This window comes from Homarus americanus, unplaced genomic scaffold (genome assembly GCF_018991925.1).
Source record: "Homarus americanus isolate GMGI-L3 unplaced genomic scaffold, GMGI_Hamer_2.0 scaffold52512, whole genome shotgun sequence".
Taxonomy (NCBI): domain Eukaryota; kingdom Metazoa; phylum Arthropoda; class Malacostraca; order Decapoda; family Nephropidae; genus Homarus; species Homarus americanus.
Window position 1 is genome coordinate 13,257,258 of NW_024735442.1, and position 22,113 is coordinate 13,279,370.

Below are 22,113 nucleotides of genomic sequence, written 5' to 3' on the forward strand. Positions count from 1 at the left end.
TTCAACGTCAAGAAAGCTGTGAACTTCTTGGTGGAGGCATGGGATCAGCTGTCTGTAGCAACTGTTCGTCACGCATGGAGACGTGTTGCAAGGCATTCCGGGTGTTAGGCAGAGTAAATCTGTGACTGGTGAGGTTCAGACTGTTGCAGTAGCAGTGGACCTTGCCAGAAAAGCTGCGCAGTGTGTTACAGCTGCAGGCTTCTCCGAGACTACCAACGACGACATCCTGGAGGTGATAAGGGATCCTGATGTGACTACCGACGAGATGGTAGATGATGACGTCAGTGAAGAGGCAGGTGGTGCGTCATCCCAAGAAGAACGCCGCTTATCCATAGTAATGTAAGGGGTGCCATCGAGTGTATTGAGAAAGTCAAGCTCCTCCTTTCCGACGCTAACAGGTATGAAATCTTCACTACCCAGCTGTTGCAGACTATGGAGCCCTACATCAAGGTTTATCACGACAACATAAACACCAGCCGTCAGCAAAGCATAACAGAGTTCTTCTCCCGCAACCCACCACAGCCATCCCAAGCCAGAGATAGTGGCAGAGGCAGAGACAGTGATGATGACTTTGAGGGATTTGTCAGGGAGGCACTAGTAAGTGTGGATGACACCGATGAAGACTCACCTGAGGGCCAGTAGCCTGCCCTCTGCCTCGGAACCAGCCTCCATTCCCCTACCCCAACCCATCTCTTCTACTAACATAAGTGTTAACCCCAACCTTGTTTTTTCTAACCTAACCTTCAGTTTATTATTCTCTTATTGATTGTTCCCTTCTATATTATGTATGTGTGAATACCATCATAAAGTTAAGATGTTATTTTTAGTAAAACGTACGTATTGTGTCGGGAAAAAGTGGAGTTTGGGGGTCGGCCCGGTCTCTATTTCAATTAATCCCATATGTTATGTTGTTCACTTTACGTGGGCCGCCGTGGGTTCAATTAACCGCGTAAAGTTAGGGTTCACTGTACTGGTTCCGTTTAATATTTGTGGCCAACAGATATGGCCCGACGAAACGACAGCTTCTACTGTATTTCCTGGCCAAATTCGCAGGAATAAATGACATAGGAACGAAGATCTTATATTAGATTTTATATTTATTTAAATTAATTTAATATACACAGATTCTTTTTATATCATATAGAAATCTTAAAGTAAATAACATTCTCTTTGTAATAAGTGAGCAGTGAGGGTAAAATAGAGTACAAGTAAAGTAAGAATTTATAGTTGTAGGATTGTAAAGTGAGGAAAGTTGTAGCGTGGCCGATAAGTTATTTAACCGATACTATATTCTTAGGGGGAATCTTCTAAACACCACTTTGAAGGTACAGCTATTTATTAGTTAAGTAAATGGCACGGACACATTAATAGATCATTATATTTACGTTACTAGACAATGACTCCTGGACACAAGCATGAAATGGATACACTTCCCACCGTAAGTAACTCATCCTATGGATCGCTCTGACAATACTGTAAGTCAAGTGTGACCTAAGGGAGGCCCAGCGGGTGGGGAATGTCTGCAGGTGCTGCTGGACTTTGTCTCCTGTGGGAGACTCTGCTAGCTGGGGAGGAAGTCTCCCTCCCGACCACGACTAGTGACGAGAGTGACTCCGTCTTCCTCTGAGTTGTCTCTCCCAGTCTGTCTTGAAAGAAGCTGTTGGCCCCTTATATTGGCAGTCAAGCCGGCAGATGTCGTCACTAATTAACACTAAACTGGGTGTGTCGAGACAGCTGTGTTCGAACAGGTGCGTGGTGCAGGCTGGAGTGTAGTTTCTTGAGTTAACAAGGTCATGACGCCGGTTTGACTAATCAAGCGGCGGTGAGAACTGTTTCATTGTGACAGTGACCTCTGCTGGGTCAGATCTTAATCTCACTTTAATTACGAAGGGTGGGTCAACTTACATGGGTGTACACCAGCGCCTCTACTCACTGTTATATATGCTGTTCTTCTCTGGGCTGTAAGCTATGGTCTGATAAACAATCATTACAAGTGTAATATTAATATTGTCTGGTTATTTATATTAACGAAAATATTTTTTATGTTTACAGTTACTAAATCCCTATTGTTTTTGTTACATGATTTAACTTGATGTGTTACTTATGGGATGTTTAGTTCAGTGATGCATACCTGTTGTCTCAGTAAGACATCAACGAAAACCAGTTTAGTTGTGCGGAACAGCAGGTGTATGGAAGTGCTTGTGTTGGGGGTTTAAGTGGCATTTTAGTGATAAAACTCCATTATTATATTAACACAACACAATTGAAGTACTTCTCTTGTTCTTAAGTTGAGATTCCCTGTAGTCAATTCCCATGCTTGCCTGAGTTGCCTGTCCTCATCCATAATCATCAGGCATGGTCTTCAGCACACTCACTCTTAACAAGCCATTATGGACTTGTGAACAAGAACACAACTGATGCACGTGAATGCCATTTCTCCAGTAAGTACCTTAGCAAATCTTACTGTTAAGTTACTATCAAACACATATTATTTTTATTAGTGGTTAGACTTGACTTGTCTGGGGCAGAAACATTTGAGCATAAAGATAATTTAGTTGAATAAGTATTAAAAAACAAAAACAAACTATAAATCATGCGAGGACTACTTAGGCCATGTGGTCAAACTGGAAAGTAGTTCCCTTGCACTCTAGTGGTCAAGATAGGTCTTTAAAACAAAAGGGAATTTCATCTTTATTTTAAAGGCTTCCTACTAATTAGCACTGGTACTTTCTTAACAATGTAATTTAAATAACTATTATGTACCACAATGCAGAGTAAGTGAGTAATGTCTTCAGTATTATAATATTGTACACCAGGGCCGGTATACACAAAACTTACTATTTACACTATTAACAATAATTATTACTGCTTCAATAATTAATCATGGTATTAGACCTGTGCTTGGGGTTTGGACTGTATAAAGTAACTGTATGTACCTGTGTAATATTTAGAGGGCTTAGTAAAGTTTTTTGCTCTATTTAAGATTTTTTTTAGACTTCAGTCCTAAATTTAAGGTATGATATTAAAAGTAGGGAATTAAAGAATGTTATTCGCAAATTTAACATTCGCGAGCGCTCCAGGAACCTATTATACCTTGCAAATGTTGAGGCTCCAATAAGAGAAAAAAACAACAAAAAGATGCATCAAGGAATATTATCTACACTGTGAACAACAGCTCCACAAAAAAAGTCCTCAAAACAAGTTGTTTCAAGTAGAGTGACACAGCTGCTTCATGACAATGCAGGAGAGGTCCAGCACCTGCACATACTCATCACCACCATCCATGAGTCGGTGGTCACATACCTGTGAAAATGATAAACTAAAATAATCTAGAGATAAAGTACATGGCCACTACAAAAGTTTAGAAAATATAGCTTTTGTTTATTTGTTTAAGGAACTGCAAATTTTAATAAACCAATTTTAATAAAGCTACATAAAGCATGAGTCATCCGAAAAGTCAAAAGAAATCCATCTTGGTACATTAAAATCATTCATCTACAAACAGAATCTACATGAAATCATGGGACTTTGTTGAGAACTGGCAGATGAGCATTACATTTTCCTTTTATCACAAGCAGGTTGGTAGGAAAGTGAATCGGCTCTATACCAGATTAAAGTAAAAGACAAATAAAGAGTTTAGTGTATGTGACTGTATGATATTTGTGGAATGTGGAATTAAAGGTACTGATCCATGCACAGTAATATGATGAAAAGTATGACAGAACAAGAAATCATATACTGTAGTTGTAAAAAGTAATAGTACTATGTTTATCCAGACTGTACAGTACCACAAAACAAAGAAATCTACTTACAGCTAGTCTCTCACAGATGGCAGCTTTCTGAAGGTCACTTAGCAGGTCATTTACAATAATGTGATCATGTATCTGATTCATTATCTGTAATAAAAAGTAAATCATCAGAGTAAACATATTCCATATAATGTACAAGAAAACTAGCAATTCTACATCATAAATTGTATACATCCTCGTTCCAATGATTAAGTGACTCTTCAAAGCAGTGGTGAATGAGGTACTGAAGTTACTTGAGTAAAAGTACAGTAATTTCTCCATTAGCAAGAATGATTGGTTCAGAACGTCTTTGGGTTTGAGAGATTTCCGGTTATTGAGAAGAGTCCTCTCATCTTCAGAATAAATTCCACATCTACGGAATTTTTGAGCATTGGTGAATGTTCCGCTTCTAAACTACACAACTGGCACAGAGAACCATTGCTATAGAAGCTTAGTTGCAGTCGGACAGCCACAGGGTGGTAATTATTTATGCAAATATTACTGTACATATACAGTACACAAAACTCACTCTAACCCGGACTCGCTTAATCTGGATCCCTCTGCAAACCAAACTGGGATCCAGCACCGAACATGCTCGTATATATCCCCAACATGGAAAAGCAAAACAGAAATCCAGCTAGCACAGGGGAGAGTTTGCGTAAACGGGGACTTCCATTGTGTTGGCACAAGAAGGTAATTCAGCAGCTGCCTCTGAGGAAGCAGTGATAAGTAAACAGAGTTGTAAAATGTACTGGAATTTGTTACTTAAGTAAAAGTATTGTTAAATTGGCAATATGTTACTCAGGTAGAAGTGCCCCTTTAATATTTTACAAGTATGAGCCCTTTCCCGCTTGAATTCCAGAAGATAATATTGACAAGGATGCCGCCTGTATTGACATGAGGCTCTCCTTTTGGCCGCTATGGCCACTCTGCATTCTTTAGACCACAATAGGACTGGCTGCCTTTAAAAAAAAAAGTCTTGGGGATGGTTTGTTCACCAGCACTAAGGGATGTTGAGGTAAAGTACTCCACTGCTTCTTCCGTAATCTGGAATTCATCCACCTCTCTTTCTACCTCAGCTAGAAGGTTAAAACAGACCCAGTCAGTCCTGTCCAAATACCAGCAAGAGACAGTTAGGGCCAATCACATCCGGTGTGCGAAGGATGACTGGAAAGTGATCACTCCCACATGGATTAACCCAGATTTCCCACAAAAAATCCATGCCCGCTGCTGCAGAACACAAGGAGAGGTCTATGACAGAGTGGGTTCTTGTCTGCATATGGAAATGGGTTGGGGCACCAGTATTCTTGATATGGAGATCCAGACCCTGTACCACAGACTCCAATATGGCTCCTCATGGATTGGTCACATTTTCTCCCCACAATCTAACTCCTACTCAGATCTCCCAAAATTAAGAATGGAGGAGGAAGATCCCCAATTTGGTTGATTAAGTTTGTCCTGGACACTGGTGTACTAGGAGGGAAATATAGTGAACAGACAGTGTACATCCTTCTTAAATGGAGGCAAACAGTCACTGCCTGTAAGGGGGAACACAGTTGCATAGTGGTACATGGAATATTCATGGAGGTGGAGACAAAAATGGCGCTGCCTCCATGATGACCACCATCTCCTATTGGGTTCGATTATACGGCTTGATAACCATGAGGAGAAGGATAATGGCCTTCAGCAACCATCATCTCCTACAAACACACACAAACTGGCAAGAGGTGAGACAGTAAAAGGGCAAGAGGCTCCCAATTAGTCTTTAGCCCTCAGATGTTCCATTGCATCAGGGTGAAAATTATTTATATCCTTATGTTGATTTTAAGGATTTACTGCATGTATTTAATTGAATTAAATGTTTAGTATATCAATTATATAACAATAAATTTTATTAATAAATAGAACCACAGTTGATTCTTGTTTATCACTGACCACTTATCAGTGCATGTCAGGAACATTTAAGCTTCCTGGTGCTTTGGTAGTGGTGGCTAGCAGTGACTGTTTTGCCAATGTTAAGATGGTGGCAAGTGGGCTAGCTGGCATCAGTCTGGTCAGTTATAAAAACTGTTTGAGTCTAACCGGCTCTCCATCTTCTCCAGTGAAATCCCCCTTGAACGAGTTGCCTTGGTTGCTACGAGTAACATCAGCATGATGCTCACCCACCCCCATTCGGCTTATGACACATATACAGCATCTCTTACCTGGCTTGCTGAGTAACCTTCTGCCATCATGGTAGTTAAAAACTCACTCAGTTTTTCGTAGGAATTGCTCATGCAGACTTCAAACAGTTCATCTAGCCACTTCACTGGAACAACACCTGCAAGATGAACAAAATTATTAAATGTAAAATTCGAAATACAGGTACTCCTCGACTTACAACCTACTTGACATACGACCACCCGGACATACTGTACGATCGCCGCAGTCGTGCCAAATTTTTTTCAAATTACGTACGTATTTTCCAGTACCGAAACGTTTCCGTCCAGTACGAGAGCATGGAGTGGGCTGGGCCACCTTGTGGTGTACAGCGTCCACGCCATAGCGTGCTCAGTTGGTGTTTGGCCTTCGTTGTTGTCGGTAGTTAATGCAGTGTGTACTGACAATATTTTCAGTTCTAATTCCCTTTAAAATGACTGGCAAGAGTAAAAGTGAGAGTTCTGGTGGTGCTCAGAAGAAACAAATGGCAGAGGGATTTGTTACTATTAATAAGGGGATGCAAATGTTTGACGAAATGGATCAAAATGTTGAGCGTTTTGCAAAAGTTGACAGAATGATCCAAGATGTACTTGCTTGCTACAGGGAGATTTACAATGAAAAGAAAAGGCAAACTGTGCAGTCTAAATTGGACATATATTTTAAGAAGTCCCCCACTGCTGTCTCCTCATACCCCACCAGTGCTGCCTCTTCACTCTCTAAAGATGATCCAATACCTTCAACAAGCAAGTATGCTAGCCTGTCTGAAGAAAGCAACATTGATGACCCACCCAGCCCCGTCTCCTCCTCTGCTTCATCCAATTAATGTAGCCCCGTGTACATTCAGCTGACTACATTAAAGGTAAGTGCTCAGTAACACTTTATTAATTTTTCAATATTGATTACTTTTACTGTACTGTATTTCATTTAAAATTTTCTATGTATTATATTTTGCATTTTCGACTTACGACCTGGATTTGGGTCCCTAACCTCGTCGTAAGTCGGGGACTGACTGTATTTCCCTGGCCCGCACTACCTCAATACTGTCCTTCAGTTACTAATAGACTAACTTCACAAGGATTTTATGTGAGACAAGTTCGTCAGAGATAATGTGCCACAAAATGTAATGAAAGTAATAATTACAGAGGAATTAAGAGAAAGTACAGTATTAAGAACAATGTAAAACAGGTGAAAAGTCTTCTATACAGTAAAACTTCCATAATTCTGTGTAACAAGGGCTCTTCCTTTGTTTAAATAGTGGAAATTCCAAATTATTATTACTGTAATGTATATGCCGCTGCTGATAAAGCCAATGTGATTCATTGTATAAAGGTGTTTCTGTGCCTTTGTTTAAAGTATTTGTATTAGTGTTGATAAATGATTGATAGTAATTGTACTTTTAACATCTGTTTTTGTAGTGTGTTAAGTATTTAGCAACAATAATTTAGTTTAACCAATAAGGTGAGTTAGAGGACATTTTCAGGTGTTTAGTAACAATGATGTAGTTCAACCTAAAGGGTTGGTGAGATAAGGTAATAATTTACCTACCTAACATTCCTTTGTTATATCATTTAAAACTTTATGTAATAAAATAAAAATTGCTTATTACTTTCTCAATACTATATTACAAGTGTCTCAGTTCTCAGTAGACCTATAGCAAATCAGATTAGACCACTGTACAGTATTCATTAAGTGTGGTTCATTTCATAAGATTTTTTTGATTAATCTTCCCCACTTTTTTCTTTTTTAGTGTTTCTGGTGACAAGCAACTAAGAGTCCGAAAAAAGCGAACTTCGATATATTGAAGTCCAATTTATCGAGGTTTTACTGTACCCTTTCTCTTCCTTTCATGTGTTAATGGAATGCAGAATTTCAAAAAGCTTTGAATTATAAGACTCCGGTTCAACAACACTATGTTAAAGAAACACAAGTAATTTTTCCTATAGTAATCTGATGTATGTACACACATTAACATAAGGTAATTGGCAGAGGTTACTAAACATTCAACTTGGAAATACAATACAGTACAACATATCCTTAAGAACTTTTTGTAAACACCCAAATTTCTATTTACCAGTAATCTCATATACATCGTGTTGGCTGATTTCTTCACCATCTCTAAGTCGAGCCGCTGACTGCAGTGTAGTAATAGCTCTTCGCAGATCTCCCTCACTTGTTTCAATGAGGTCCTGTAATACACCATCTTCATACTTCACATTTTCTTCCTCACAGATGTAAGACAATCGCTTCACCATGATATCTTGAGCTGTATAAATAAATGTTCAACAGTGAATCATCCAAGTACCCATATGTCTTATATATCACACATTGTTTTTCTTCCTTACCAAATGTTGGTAAGAATACAGTAAACCCTCTCAATATCGAACTTCTCAATTCTGGATATTCCCAATAACAGATGTCTTTTTGTTTACTATAACTAGCGAACTCACATTGTCAGCTATTAACCTTGTGGTCAGTTGGTGCATCTTAAAGACAGCTAGATATAGCATGGTGGTTGACAGTTTACAAAACAATACCATACCACAAACACATTTTACATTTTAAGAAAGCATTAAGAACACTAATATCCTCTAAGCACTTTTCTTTAATATACGTACAGTATATATATGTACTGTATATATATGTATGTATATATATATGTATATATATATGTATATATGTATGTATGTATATATATATATATATATATATATATATATATATATATATATATATATATATATATATATATATATATATATATATATATATATATATATATATATATATATATATATATATATATATATATACACTGAATTTATGGTAATTCACCTATATCAGTCTTTTGCATTCATGCCACTGCCATATTTTTTCTAGTAGACAACTTTCATATTAAAACACTAAAAGAAAAAGCAAATAGTTACCAAGGGGTTTAAAGCGAAACTTGGAGCATCTTGACGTGAGAGGCTCAATAATGCGAGAGACATAGTTGCAAATCAAACAGAAACGGGTCGTTCTGGACTGTTTTTCCATAGTACGTCTGAGGGCAGCTTGGGCAGCATTGGTCATTGAATCAGCCTCATCCAAAATAATGATTTTGTATGGAATACATGGCTTACCACTGGAACAAGTAGTCAATAAAAACATATTTTAATAATAAATCACATATATTAAAAAAAAGTGATGCATATGAACCCAAGCTTAAGAAACATTAGCAAGACACATATACTGTATACTGACTGGTTCTAGACATTAAAAAAATGTATATCAATAGATAAAATATCATAAAGGATGTAAGAAAGGAAGAAATATTTATATCAATCATCTGTACAGTTAAGATCACAGGTCAAATGAACCCTGATATTAATAGACCCAACCTAGTTGTTAGGACTGAGACCCATTAGTTAAACTATATTAGGACTTGATCCCATTTAAACAACCCCCAGATAAATGAACCAATTTTAGAAACAAAATTATCACATAACTAGAAAATCAAATTAAATTTACATACACCAACATTCTATTGAAATGACCAATTGACAAAATTCCAACCATTTAACTCATCCTTAACAATTATTTCAATTCATAAAAATTCTTTGATCGTTAGATGAGTTGTGACATGACATACCAAAAGTCACTCAGCCATTTATTAAACTTTCAGTGTTTAAAATTGTTTTCAGTTTTTCAGGTAAAACATTACAGGTATTCCACAAAGAAAATGCTTTTTACCCAGATAACTGGCAACTCTCAGGATGAAATTACCTATTTACTTACTCTGGCCGGGTGCTGGACACTGTTGTCTGAGCAAAATTTTTTACCTTCTCCCTCACAACTTGAATTCCTCGCTCATCAGATGCATTTAGTTCCAAAACTCTGAAAAATGAAATTAAAAATTAATTTTCTTTATTTTTATAAACCTGTACTGTACATGTAGTTTTCTTTGCTTTTCCATGGTATAGCAAAATGTTGCACATTTCTTGCTTGTGATTATAGAGTATTAACTAAATTGTCTTGTTTAAAAAAAAATATATATATATATATATATATATATATATATATATATATATATATATATATATATATATATATATATATATATATATATATATATATATATATATATATATATATATATATATATATATATAAAATAGCAGCTGCTCTTTTGTTTCTCAAAAGTGCCAGTTCTTCTAAAGAATTCACTAGTGCTTGAAACACTACAAAATGGAGGACCTGAGAATAAAAAGAAATACTGCAAAAAGTTACCGTAAATCACAAAGTGACAGTTTAACTACAATCATTCAAATACCCTTAATTTTAATACTTCCTAAATCCTGTAATTCTCCTTCACCATACCCTCTTCAGGAAAAAAAAAAAAAAAAAAAAAAAGATAGGTCTTAGGTCTTCTTAAAGGCCTCCACAGAAGTTAACTGCTTCAAGGATGCAGGCAACCGATTGTACAAGCTGTGTGCTGTATAGGAAAAGGAGGGATCATCACTACGCAAAACCATTTCGCAACGTGTGGCAGTGGGAGTCCTCAGTGGGAGAGCAAAAATGAGTTTGGCAACCCTATTCAACACTGTCTGAACTTTCTTCAGTAGATAATTAGGTAAGCAGACCCATAAAGTTACAATAGTCAACCAGAGACAAAAAAAAGAAAGTGAACATAAAAGTGCCATAAGACACTGCTTATCTAAAAACTGTTTCATATAATATAGATTTTGAATATGAAAGTTGTAACTCTTAACCAGTGAATTTATCTTTAAAATTCAGTTTTGAGTCAAAGTACACTTCAAGATTACGAACAGAATCAACAGGACTGAGTTGTACTTCCCCAAAGTTTAAAAGAGCTAAAATCATCTGTGCTGTCACCATTCCTATTTCCTCGGATGATAATCATCTCAGTTTTGCTGTCATTCAGCTTAAGTTTTCTCCTAACCATCCAGATCTTAATATCAGACTTCAAGGACTTCAATATCTCCTCAATATCTTTGACATTTATATTTTCACATAAAGCTGTGAATCATTGGCATTGAAAATGTAGGAAACACCATGAACATTAAGCAGAGATGCAAGAATACTGGTATAAACTGTAAACAGAAGTAGTCCTAAAACTGATCCCTGTGGGACTCCAAACTGCAAAGGGACTGGATCTGAAATGGTTCCACCAACCATCACACTTTGTAATCGCTTTGACAAATTGACAAATAAGACTCGAGCAGTTCATCATCGTGGACACCGGTCGACCAAAGATACTGAGGTAACAAATGATGATCCACTGTATCCAAAGGCTGCAAAGAGATCCAACAAGTCCAGGAGGGAGGATTTTCCTGTGCAAGTGTTTATTACCAAATCATTATGAATTATATATAATGCAGTTTCAGTTGAATGATGCTTCCTATAGGTTGACTGGGCCAGAGGGATCACTCCATTTCTCTCTAACAGAGGAAGTAACCGATCCAGCATAGCACGCTCTATGATCTTTGATAAGAAGAGAGATTGAAAACCGAACGAGAATGTGACATTTTCAGTATCAAGACCAGGTTTCTTAAAAAATGGATGCAATAAAGCTCATATCACATAAAATTACCCTATGCAAACCATTTATTTATGATTCTACAAATAAAGTCTGTAGCATGTTCATAAGCAGGTGACAGTGAACTACTTTTTCAGACATAGTGACAATGTGACATTAGATGACCATGCCCAATAAGTCTAGTGATAGCAGTATGTTGCATGGATGTTGAGTTTGTAAAACATTAAATTTAGTAATCAATATCTCCCCAAAACAGTCACAGTGGCCTAGTTTTCAGAACTGTAACTACTGGTACATTTTATTGGCTGATCATGCACAGGGAAGCCTAGAGATTGCAGCATGTTGCACTGGGAAAGAACCAAATTTGACATAAAACTTAACATAATCTTTATTTCCCCCCAAATTATGTCAACAACCTAGTTTACAAAGAATTTACTTATACTATATGATTACTAGATGATAAGGTACAACCTATTGGGTATCCATATTGCTGAAAAATTACCTTATACAGTATATAAGGGAGTTGTTGATGTCGATAACAGTGCCAACTACTGCAACACCAATGATACTCTACTGGTTCCTCTGCACTTCATTCATGTGAGCTAATAATCATTGATGTTTCACTCCCATCACTGATCAGAGATCACTAACAATTCAGTTTTATAGGACAAGTTATTCACACGAATTAAATAAATTTTTAAGTACAGCACAGTTTGAAGTTAATAACTACTAAGCCTCAACTTCAACTAACTCACCTCTGATGAAAAAGGTCCCCAAACAGCTGTCTTGCGGCAGCCAATATAGTTGAAGTTTTACCTGTGCCCGGTGGTCCATAAAACAACAAGTTTGGTAACTGAAAAATTGAAAAACATTCATGTATCATGCACTGAGGGATGCCGAGTCTCCTTGACTCTCCTAAGTAATAACTATGAAGACTTTAAAATAAAATCTGTAATAATGAATACACTTTCTAAGAAAAAGAAAGCTTTTTACTAGGCATGCAATGCATTTCTTGTTGTCGTTGAGAATACACCACTGGGTGTGTGTGCATACCCGGTAATATGTTCATGTTGCTCAATGTTAAGGATCAATCACAATGCTACACGTGATACACTCCATATAAGGTAATGCCCAGCATTATTGTGTGGGAAGGTATAAGTATCTGTTAGAATTCAACTGACTATAAAGAAACATCCTTTTCAGAAAATGTCCACCAGATAAAAACTATTTACAAAAATGTCAAGTTCAAATATCTGACAAATATCAAATATCTAATGAGAACTGCACCTAAGACAATGGTTACAGGCTTACCCTAAATCTGGACAGGTATACTTCTAAACTACTATTAAATAAATGCCCTAACATCAGTAAAAATATGAAATACTACTGTATCAGGGAAAAACTGGAGTGAAGGTCCTTTTGTTGGAAGAACAGTAAATGGCTTAGAGAACTTACATCAGCACCCTTTATGGTGCTCTTCAGAACAGCCACCACCTCATCCTGGTAAGCAACATCTTCCACAGTTTTTGGCCGACTGAAAAAAATAAATATTGATCAAGTGAAATTGTCCTTTATGGCAAGATATGGAGCTAAAACAGTTTTAGCCAATATATATGTATGTATGTATGTATGTATGTATGTATGTATATATATATATATATATATATATATATATATATATATATATATATATATATATATATATATATATATATATATACACACCTAGACCCCGACTTACGACTACGTGGACTTACGACCGTCGGGACTACGACCGCCTCAGATATAGATAAAAAAAATGACACGCATTTTCTATACCGAAACGTTTCCAGTTAATGTAGTCTCCATGTATAATTAGAAAATTATGGGGGCCCCATGTGCATTCAGCTGACTACATTAAAGGTTAAGTGCTCAGTCACACTGTATCCATTCCTTATTATTTATTACTTTCACTGTACTGTATCCATTCATCATTATTCATTACTTTTACTGTACTGTATTTCATTGTAGATTTTCTATTAATTTTTTTTTTTATCTATGTCGGACTTACGACCTGGATTTGGGTCCCTAACCCCGTCGTAAGTCGGGGTCTAGGTGTGTATATGTATATGTATGTATATATATATATATATATATATATATATATATATATATATATATATATATATATATATATATATATATATATATATGCAAGTAAATCACTGTAGTGCTTGATCTAGGTATATGCTGATAACCAAGGAAAGAAACCACAGAAGTTCCCAAAGCTTCATGTAATTCACATCTTCAGGGTGAGTGTTTTCTTCGTGTTTTCTCTTTTCCTTGTGTTATCAGATATATATATATATATATATATATATATATATATATATATATATATATATATATATATATATATATATATATATATATATATATATATATATATATATATATATATATATATATATATATATGTTGACAATCCCTTACCCGAAATCCTTGGGGCCAGAGGCATTTCGGAATTCGGAATTTTTCGGTTTACAGAATGGTTAGTTTTTTTTTTATGTGTGTATTAGCCCACCTGGGCACAAGTCACTGACCCACATTTGGGCCTGGGGGGCGAAAATATAATTATAATAATTATAATTATATAATAATTATATAATAATTATAATAATAATAATAATAATAATAATAATAATAATAAAAATAATAATAATTCTTAGGTCTAGGTCGTGTTTCTAAATTTTTATCTTTTTTTAATTCTTGTATTTCTTAATTATTATTATTTTCTTCATACAGTATTATTGTTATTATTATTAATTTTATTATTATTATTATTGTTATCATTATTATTTTATTTGGGTGTATTTTGTATTAAATTTTTTATTTACTATGAATAATTATTATTACTATTACATTTTCGCCCCCAGGCCCCAATGGGCTAATCCCATAAAATTTTAGTTCTCTTGGTGTAATTCTAAATTATTTTCTTTAAATCAACACTGCACTGCATTACCGTATATATTGTCAATATGTAAAATAAATTTCAAAATGACCAATAATTTGCTTGCAAACACAGAAAAAAAACATTTAGTTGAAGAGAGTCTCAAGCAAGATGTTACCTCCACTGAAAAGACAGAGAGACTGGCGCCTGTTTCGTGTGTTGCCAGGCTGGATGGCACGCATAAAACTAGTTTCCTTACCTTCAATTATGTTCAATAATTGTTAAAATGACTAAAAAATTTAATATTAAACTTTTAAAATTCTTGAATAGTATAAACGTCTTGATATTTACTAAAATGGTAAGGAATATAAGCCCTAGAACCGATTACTGTATTGGCAGACTAATACTACAGCTGGTGGACCGCCAAATGCAAGTGAAAACATGTTGAGGTAAGCTCGTAAGAAAATCGTTAATTGAGGGATTGCTCGTTAACTGAAGTTAAGAATCTTATGGAAGGTAACTCGTTAACCGAGGGACCACTGTGTACGTATATATACACCTAGACCCCGACTTACGACTACGTGGACTTACGACCGTCGGGACTTACGACCGCCTCAGATATAGATAAAAAAAAAAAAAAAAAATTTAAATGACACACGCATTTTCTATACCGAAACGTTTCCAGTTAATGTAGTCTCCATGTATAATTAGAAAATTATGGGGGCCCCATGTGCATTCAGCTGACTACATTAAAGGTTAAGTGCTCAGTCACACTGTATCCATTCCTTATTATTTATTACTTTCACTGTACTGTATCCATTCATCATTATTCATTACTTTTACTGTACTGTATTTCATTGTAGATTTTTTATTAAAAAAAAAAATAATAATAATTTTTCTATGTCGACTTACGACCTGGATTTGGGTCCCTAACCCCGTCGTAAGTCGGGGTCTAGGTGTGTGTGTGTGTATATATATATATATATATATATATATATATATATATATATATATATATATATATATATATATATATATATATATATATATATATATATATATATATATATATATAAAGCATGGACTTGAGGGTAGACTGTCACATTTTTAATAAATTTGTTTTTGATTATTTGTGAGAGTATTTTCCCATTATTATTTATTTGTATGTGTTTGTGTGTGTGTCTACACACACCTACTACTACTGGCAGAGCGATGACATTGTAATCTGCTGCCACGGTAGGAGGTTAGTGCTAGGGTAACACAGGATTCAGATCGCTTTCAAACCTTCTGCTAAGGTACCAGACTCATGAACTTGTGTATTCCATATATTATGTCCCAACATAATGCAATTCACTTGTAACTTGAAACTGTATCATGGAATATTGTAATTCATGTACTCAGCAACCTACTCTTCATGCAATTATTATTTGGTGGAGAAATTTACTTTTTGATTTGTGTTACTGTGGTGGTTTTTATGCAACCTCCTATCAACATTTATGTCAACTTGTGCATTATGTACCATACATAATCATGTTATGTTTATCAAATAACCATTTTATCTCTCTCTCCTCATTCCATACATCAACTAGGCTGTTGAGAAGGGATGTGGGCATGTCTCAGCGGTATCAAACGACACCGATAAATGTCACTTTCCTGCTGAACTACCCTCACTACCTTATAAACAAGGGTTTGAAGAAGTATGGAGTGGATGAAAAGTGGCAGTTCATACCATTACACATCCTGTGCTGCTCTCTCTCAGATGTTTGTTGAAGCATACATTACAACCATGCTCTTAGTAAAGTAGGTATAAATCAGTAAAAAGTGGTGCAACCCTTTGGCTTATTTATAGCTAACTTTAGAGTCACCTGCCATCAGTGAGCATGATATCCAGATGGTGAAACTTTTCCTTGTTCAAGTTTGGTTAGTCTCAAGGTCAAAGCCAACAGCCTCAACATTTGATGAGTCACAAATTTAGTGTCATTATCCAAGTTCCACTGTCAAGGCTCTCTATGAGCTGTCTCGTACGTTAAGGGTGATTTGAGTATACAAGAGATGGCCTTTCTATGTGATACGTGGTTTGGTCACCCTTCTATTCAATCACATTGGAAACACGTTGGACCCAAATGATTTTAGATGAAATAATGTATGTATAGGGTTCTATGAAGCCCTTTATGTGCCAGAAACCTGTGCAACTTCTGACAACAAGTGAATGTGGTGGTAACTTTATCATTCACATACTATTTCTTTGAAATATAATTATGTGATCATGCACTTCATCACCAACATACTATTTTTCAACCCATGGTGTAGGTGCCTTCTTCTTGGGCCCCTTCTCCTTGCTGGGTCCTGCTAAACTTGACCCTACACCAAGCTTGCCAGTTTTGAGGAAAGCGTGCATGGCCACTGATCAATTCTGAAAAGTAAATAATCAAAACTAATACCTTGAACACCTTTACCATTTATTATGACATCAATAATGACATACTTATTGTACAAATTAAATAATAAAGCTGAAACTGTCTATATAGGAAATAAATCTCTCTCTTTTCTCATAATCAATAACATCTTCCATCAATTGAGATAGGTTTTAACCCTTTGTCTCCTGGAGGTTTCCCAAAGCTGAATAAAATCTAAGTGCAACAATTGCCACAAAAAGGATAAAGATATTGGTATAGCTGAGCCACAGTACAGTACAGGTACATACAGTACACAGTAATATATCTCAATAACAGAACTTTGACAATCTGAATTGTGAATGTGTTTTGTTATTTTTCCAGAAACCACTGTCATTTTCTGGTATGGAGAAATATTTTCCAGTAGAGTATAGTAAGTCCTCACTTAACGTTGTCCCACACAATAATGTTTTGTGGTAATGTTGCTACTCTTTAGATACCCATAATTCAGACAAAGTTGTTTCATGACCTGCCCGATTTGTTATAACGTCGCCCAAAAGTTGTCACCCAGCACGGACTACTTTATATGGTGCGCAGAGTAAGGCCACTTGCGAATAGAATCTGACCTAACCAACCAAAGAAACCTACCTAACCTTAACTAACTTCCTAGCTGGCGGGCTATGCCCCCTGGATCCCTGACCGGGTCCGACTAATTACCCAAATGTACCCAAATGTAGCCGCAATGAAGTTAAATAATGGTCCTACATGAATAAATCGGACTGCCAATCACTTCTCGACTTGTATTTGGTGTCACAAAGTCACCAAAAATTGGAAAACGTAATTTAATCTGAGTTAATAGATCGCGTGCATGTACCGAGGGAGCGAGTAATTACCCAAATGTACCCAAATGTAGCTGCAATGAAGTCAAATGATGGTCCTACAAGAAAAAATCGGACTGCCAATCACTTCTCGACTGGTATTTGGTGGCACAGTCACAAAAAATGGGTAAACTTAATTTAATCTGAGTTAATAGATGGAGTGCATGTACCTAACCTAACCTAACACAGCTCAGATTAAATTAAGTTTACCAATTTTCTGTGACTTTATGACACCAAATAATAATCGAGAAGTGATTCACAGCCCGATTTACGCTTGTAGGACCATCATTTGACTTCATTGCGACTACATTTGGGTAATTACTCGCTCCCTCGGTACATGCACGTGATCTATTAACCTAGCCAATTTGTTGTGACTTTGTGACACCAAATACTAGTCGAAAAGTGATTGGCAGTCCTATTTATTCATGTAGGACCACTATTTGACTTCAATGCGGCTACATTTGGGTAATTAGTCGGACTGTCCCTGACCATATGAAACAGAAAGTACTGGTACTTATTTTGATATCTGGTACCAATGCAAGCAACTTTGTTAAAAGCGTCATGGTGTAATTTTAAGCTTTTTGTGGACACGAGAGTACCCTCTGATTGAGCGCGTCAGATGTAAACAAAATGCAGACGACAACACACTGACTTGACAGATTTTTGGAGTATTTTTTTTTAAATTATTAAATTTTTCACGTAAAAGCACATAGAAATGATTTTAGTATTATATGATCAGTTTTTCAATGCATTTTACCCCACAATGTTTCTCATCCATCATGCCCTGTCCACTACAGGTGATTTATATGAGAGAGAGAGAGAGAGAGAGAGAGAGAGAGAGCGAGAGAGAGAGAGAGAGAGAGAGAGAGAGAGAGAGGAGAGAGAGAGAGAGAGAGAGAGAGAGAGAGAGGAGAGAGAGAGAGAGAGAGAGAGAGAGAGAGAGAGAGAGAGAGAGAGAGAGAGAGAGAGAGAGAGAGAGAGAGAGAGAGAGAGAGAGAGAGAGAGAGAGAGAGAGAGAGAGAGAGAGAGAGAGAGAGAGAGAGGAGGAAAGAGAGAGAGAGAGAGAGAGAGAGAGAGAGAGAGAGAGAGAGAGAGAGAGAGAGAGAGAGAGAGAGAGAGAGAGAGAGAGAGAGAGGAGAGAGAGAGAGAGAGAGAGAGAGAGAGAGAGAGAGAGAGAGAGAGAGAGAGAGAGAGAGAGAGAGAGAGGAGAGAGAGAGAGAGAGAGAGAGAGAGAGAGAGAGAGAGAGAGAGAGAGAGAGAGAGAGAGAGAGAGAGAGAGAGAGAGAGAGAGAGAGAGAGAGAGAGAGAGAGAGAGAGAGAGAGAGAGAGAGAGAGAGAGAGAGAGAGAGAGAGAGAGAGAGAGAGAGAGAGAGAGAGAGAGAGAGAGAGAGAGAGAGAGAGAGAGAGAGAGAGAGAGAGAGAGAGAGAGAGAGAGAGAGAGAGAGAGAGAGAGAGAGAGAGAGAGAGAGAGAGAGAGAGAGAGAGAGAGAGAGAGAGAGAGAGAGAGAGAGAGAGAGAGAGAGTAATTAAAATAAAAGGTAATTTCTGAGAACAGCACTACCTTCAGAAGGAGTTGTTTGAATTTGTTAATTTTTTCCAGACGGTCTTATCATTAGTAAGTACGGCAGACCCTTGTAATTCGCAGGTGTGGGATTCACAATTTAGACGATTCACAATAAGCAGCTGGCGGCGTCTTATAATAATAATAATAATAATAATAATAATAATAATAATAATAATAATAATAATAATAATAATAATAATAATTAACGGTTTATTGAAAGAGCTTGGCAGCCAGAAGGCTGAAAATATACAGTTACATATTTGGGGAATGGGTTACGAATTACAAATAATATACAAGTAACATAAGTGACACAAATAAGACATATAATAAGTAGATGGGGAAAAGCTCAAACTACAGTTCATTTCAACATAGTGACAGTGCAAGGAGTAGTGTTTACTGGGAGTGAATACACCTAACATCCCGTGTCATACCCTCAAAACTTTTGAGTTTCTTTGTGAAATTGGCCCCTAAAAGACTGCCTAGTGTCAGTGCTAGTGATGCTAGTAGAGTGAAACGTTCATAATAAAGGATGTGAATGACATTGTGAGTGTTGCACATCAAGAGTTTTTTGTCTTAGCAAATGAACAACGCATGGGTGTGTCGGGAGCAGAGATGTGAATTTTCAGTACCAGAGATAGCCGTACAGGTTGAAGAGCTGTTCGGACATTGTGATAGAGATTATTTTACGTCAATTACTGAGTTTCATCAAAGAAATAGTGAGGCCACTTCATTTTTTAGAAAACACAGTGTACTACCAAACTATGTTACTTGTCCAAAGTGTAATAATCAGTGTACACTGCATGAAGAACAACATATTTAGCCTGATTCTTCAGATTAAGGTAACATGTGGCAACATGAACAAAGAAGAATCCAGGGGTGGTTTGGTTTGGTTAGGTTAGGTTGGGTTGGTTGGTTGTTTTTTGTTGTTGCTTTTTTTGTGTTTTTTTACACAGAAAAAAGAGGTAGGTTAAATTAGGTTACATTTTTTCAGTATTAGAAATGTTTTTCCTATGGTTTTTGAGGAGTTTTGAAAAATTTTTGCCTTGTCCTCCATTGGAAGTCACCCTTTTCTGCGGTTTACCCTAAAAAAAAAAAAAAAAAAAATCAAATTTCTCAACATCTTCCCTTGTTGAGGGGGGGAGTATTATTTAATTTAGGACATACTGTAGCACGCCCGAAAGTTATAAACTACTGAAACATTTAGATCTCCCCATTCTGAGCATTTTGAACCTAATTCATACCATTTGGAAATGAAAAATAGTGACACAATTGAATTTAATTGATTGTAAGTACTTTTCAGTCTTCGTCTGAGGATATGTTATCGGCATGAAACGGAGTTGATTATACATCACGCATGCGCAATATTGACTGACGTCATCCAGTTGTGACCAATGATGTATTGGTATCATCTCGCGATTTTTTTTTACCAATCACATTTGAATTTTTCAAAGGAAGAAAGCCTGGGTATGGATTTGGAATTCAATGACCAGTCTGACAATGGCCGTGGTCGAGGTTGGTTGTCAATCGTGCTCCATCGATATTTTAAGTTTATTGCCGAGTTTTACGAGACAATCATTCCATCCAATTCTTATGTATCCCTGGTCCTTCCACTTCTAACTAAGGTATTGTGCCTTCTGACACGGCACACCCCAAAGTTTTTAACTACTGAAACATTTAGGTTAGGTTAGGTTAGTTTAAGCTAGGGGTTAGGTTTTGTTAGGTTAGATGACTAGTTTTCGTTTTCTCCCCCACCTAAAAACCCCAATTTCTCAGGCTCTCCCACATTATTGTTGTGGAGGGGGGAGGGGGGGTGGCAAAATTGAGCAATTTCCGACAAAACTGAAGGTCAGATTCGTTTAAAACACACCAAAATACCCTGGAAAAACATATTGGTCAACCCCTAAGGGACTCATATCCTAAAGTAAAAATTTACCCATATTTCTAATATCCAAAGAACGGTGCTTTTCTATAAATTTACCGGTTAAATAAGGAAAACATTATTTTTTATTTTTTTTCCAGAAAAAAATTCCAAAAAGCAGAAAATTTCATGCAGGAAAGAATGAATTTACTGGCTAAATCGCTCGCAGCATTTTAGTAAACATTTACCCAAATTGGCTGCAGTCCAGTCGTCAATAATTACCAAACACCTATAAAACTAACCAACCAAAGAAACCTACCTAAGCTCACCTCAGTTCTTGAACACGCCAAACCAATAAGTGGTGACTTTAATACACTATATTACCGTATGATCATATAATGTAAAACATCACAAAAGTTACACAACACATATGTATATTACCTAAGTTACAGGGGACCTTCTCTATGCACCTGGTCTAGTCTTCCCGCGTAACTGATGTAAACAAACAAGGAGGGTTCCAGTCCCTGTGAAATTTTATACATATCCTTTATTTTTTTTAGGACAGGAATTCATTTAAGCAACTTGAAATAATTTTTAATGCTCTAGATTCCTATTGAAGTCTAATAATATTCAATAAATGTTTTTAAAGAAGTTATTTAAGTTTTTTATTACTACCATAACTATATCTTGCTGTTCCACTTTACTTCACAATCATTTCTCTTCCTCTCCACTATCATGACTTATGAATAATTATGATTTTAAATTGATAGTTATATCACAGTCATAAATAAATAATGATAAAATTACCCACAATGTTAGTTTTCAAAGTAGGCAGGGCTTTGAAATAGAGGGAAATTAAATGTGGGGTAAAATACTAAAAGTACACTTAAGAAACTTTTGAAAACCTAACCTAACCTAACCTAACGTTTCCTAACTAGTAAAAATGTAAGGAATCACTTTCAAAGTTT

General features: G+C 36.3%; 1 protein-coding gene across 2 annotated transcripts; it reads right to left on the reverse strand.

The window, feature by feature from the left end:
• Positions 1–2,679: 2,679 nt before the first annotated feature.
• On the reverse strand, positions 2,680–21,671 carry LOC121871029 (replication factor C subunit 4-like). 2 transcript variants are annotated; one of them, XR_006089815.1, is made up of 10 exons: positions 21,587–21,671; positions 16,741–16,865; positions 12,979–13,057; positions 12,279–12,376; positions 9,762–9,860; positions 8,912–9,108; positions 8,059–8,250; positions 6,040–6,108; positions 3,813–3,896; positions 2,680–3,303 (listed from the first exon to the last, which is right to left on the reverse strand). XR_006089815.1 is itself a non-coding variant. In XM_042373088.1 (10 exons), the coding sequence occupies exons 2-10, from the start codon at positions 16,848–16,850 to the stop codon at positions 3,208–3,210; spliced, it is 1,071 nt and encodes a 356-aa protein (XP_042229022.1). In that variant the 5' UTR covers positions 16,851–16,865; positions 21,587–21,671; the 3' UTR covers positions 2,680–3,207. The 2 variants fall into 2 exon arrangements, 1 of the variants encoding a protein (XP_042229022.1); XM_042373088.1 differs by having other exon boundaries at positions 5,993–6,108.
• Positions 21,672–22,113: the final 442 nt, after the last annotated feature.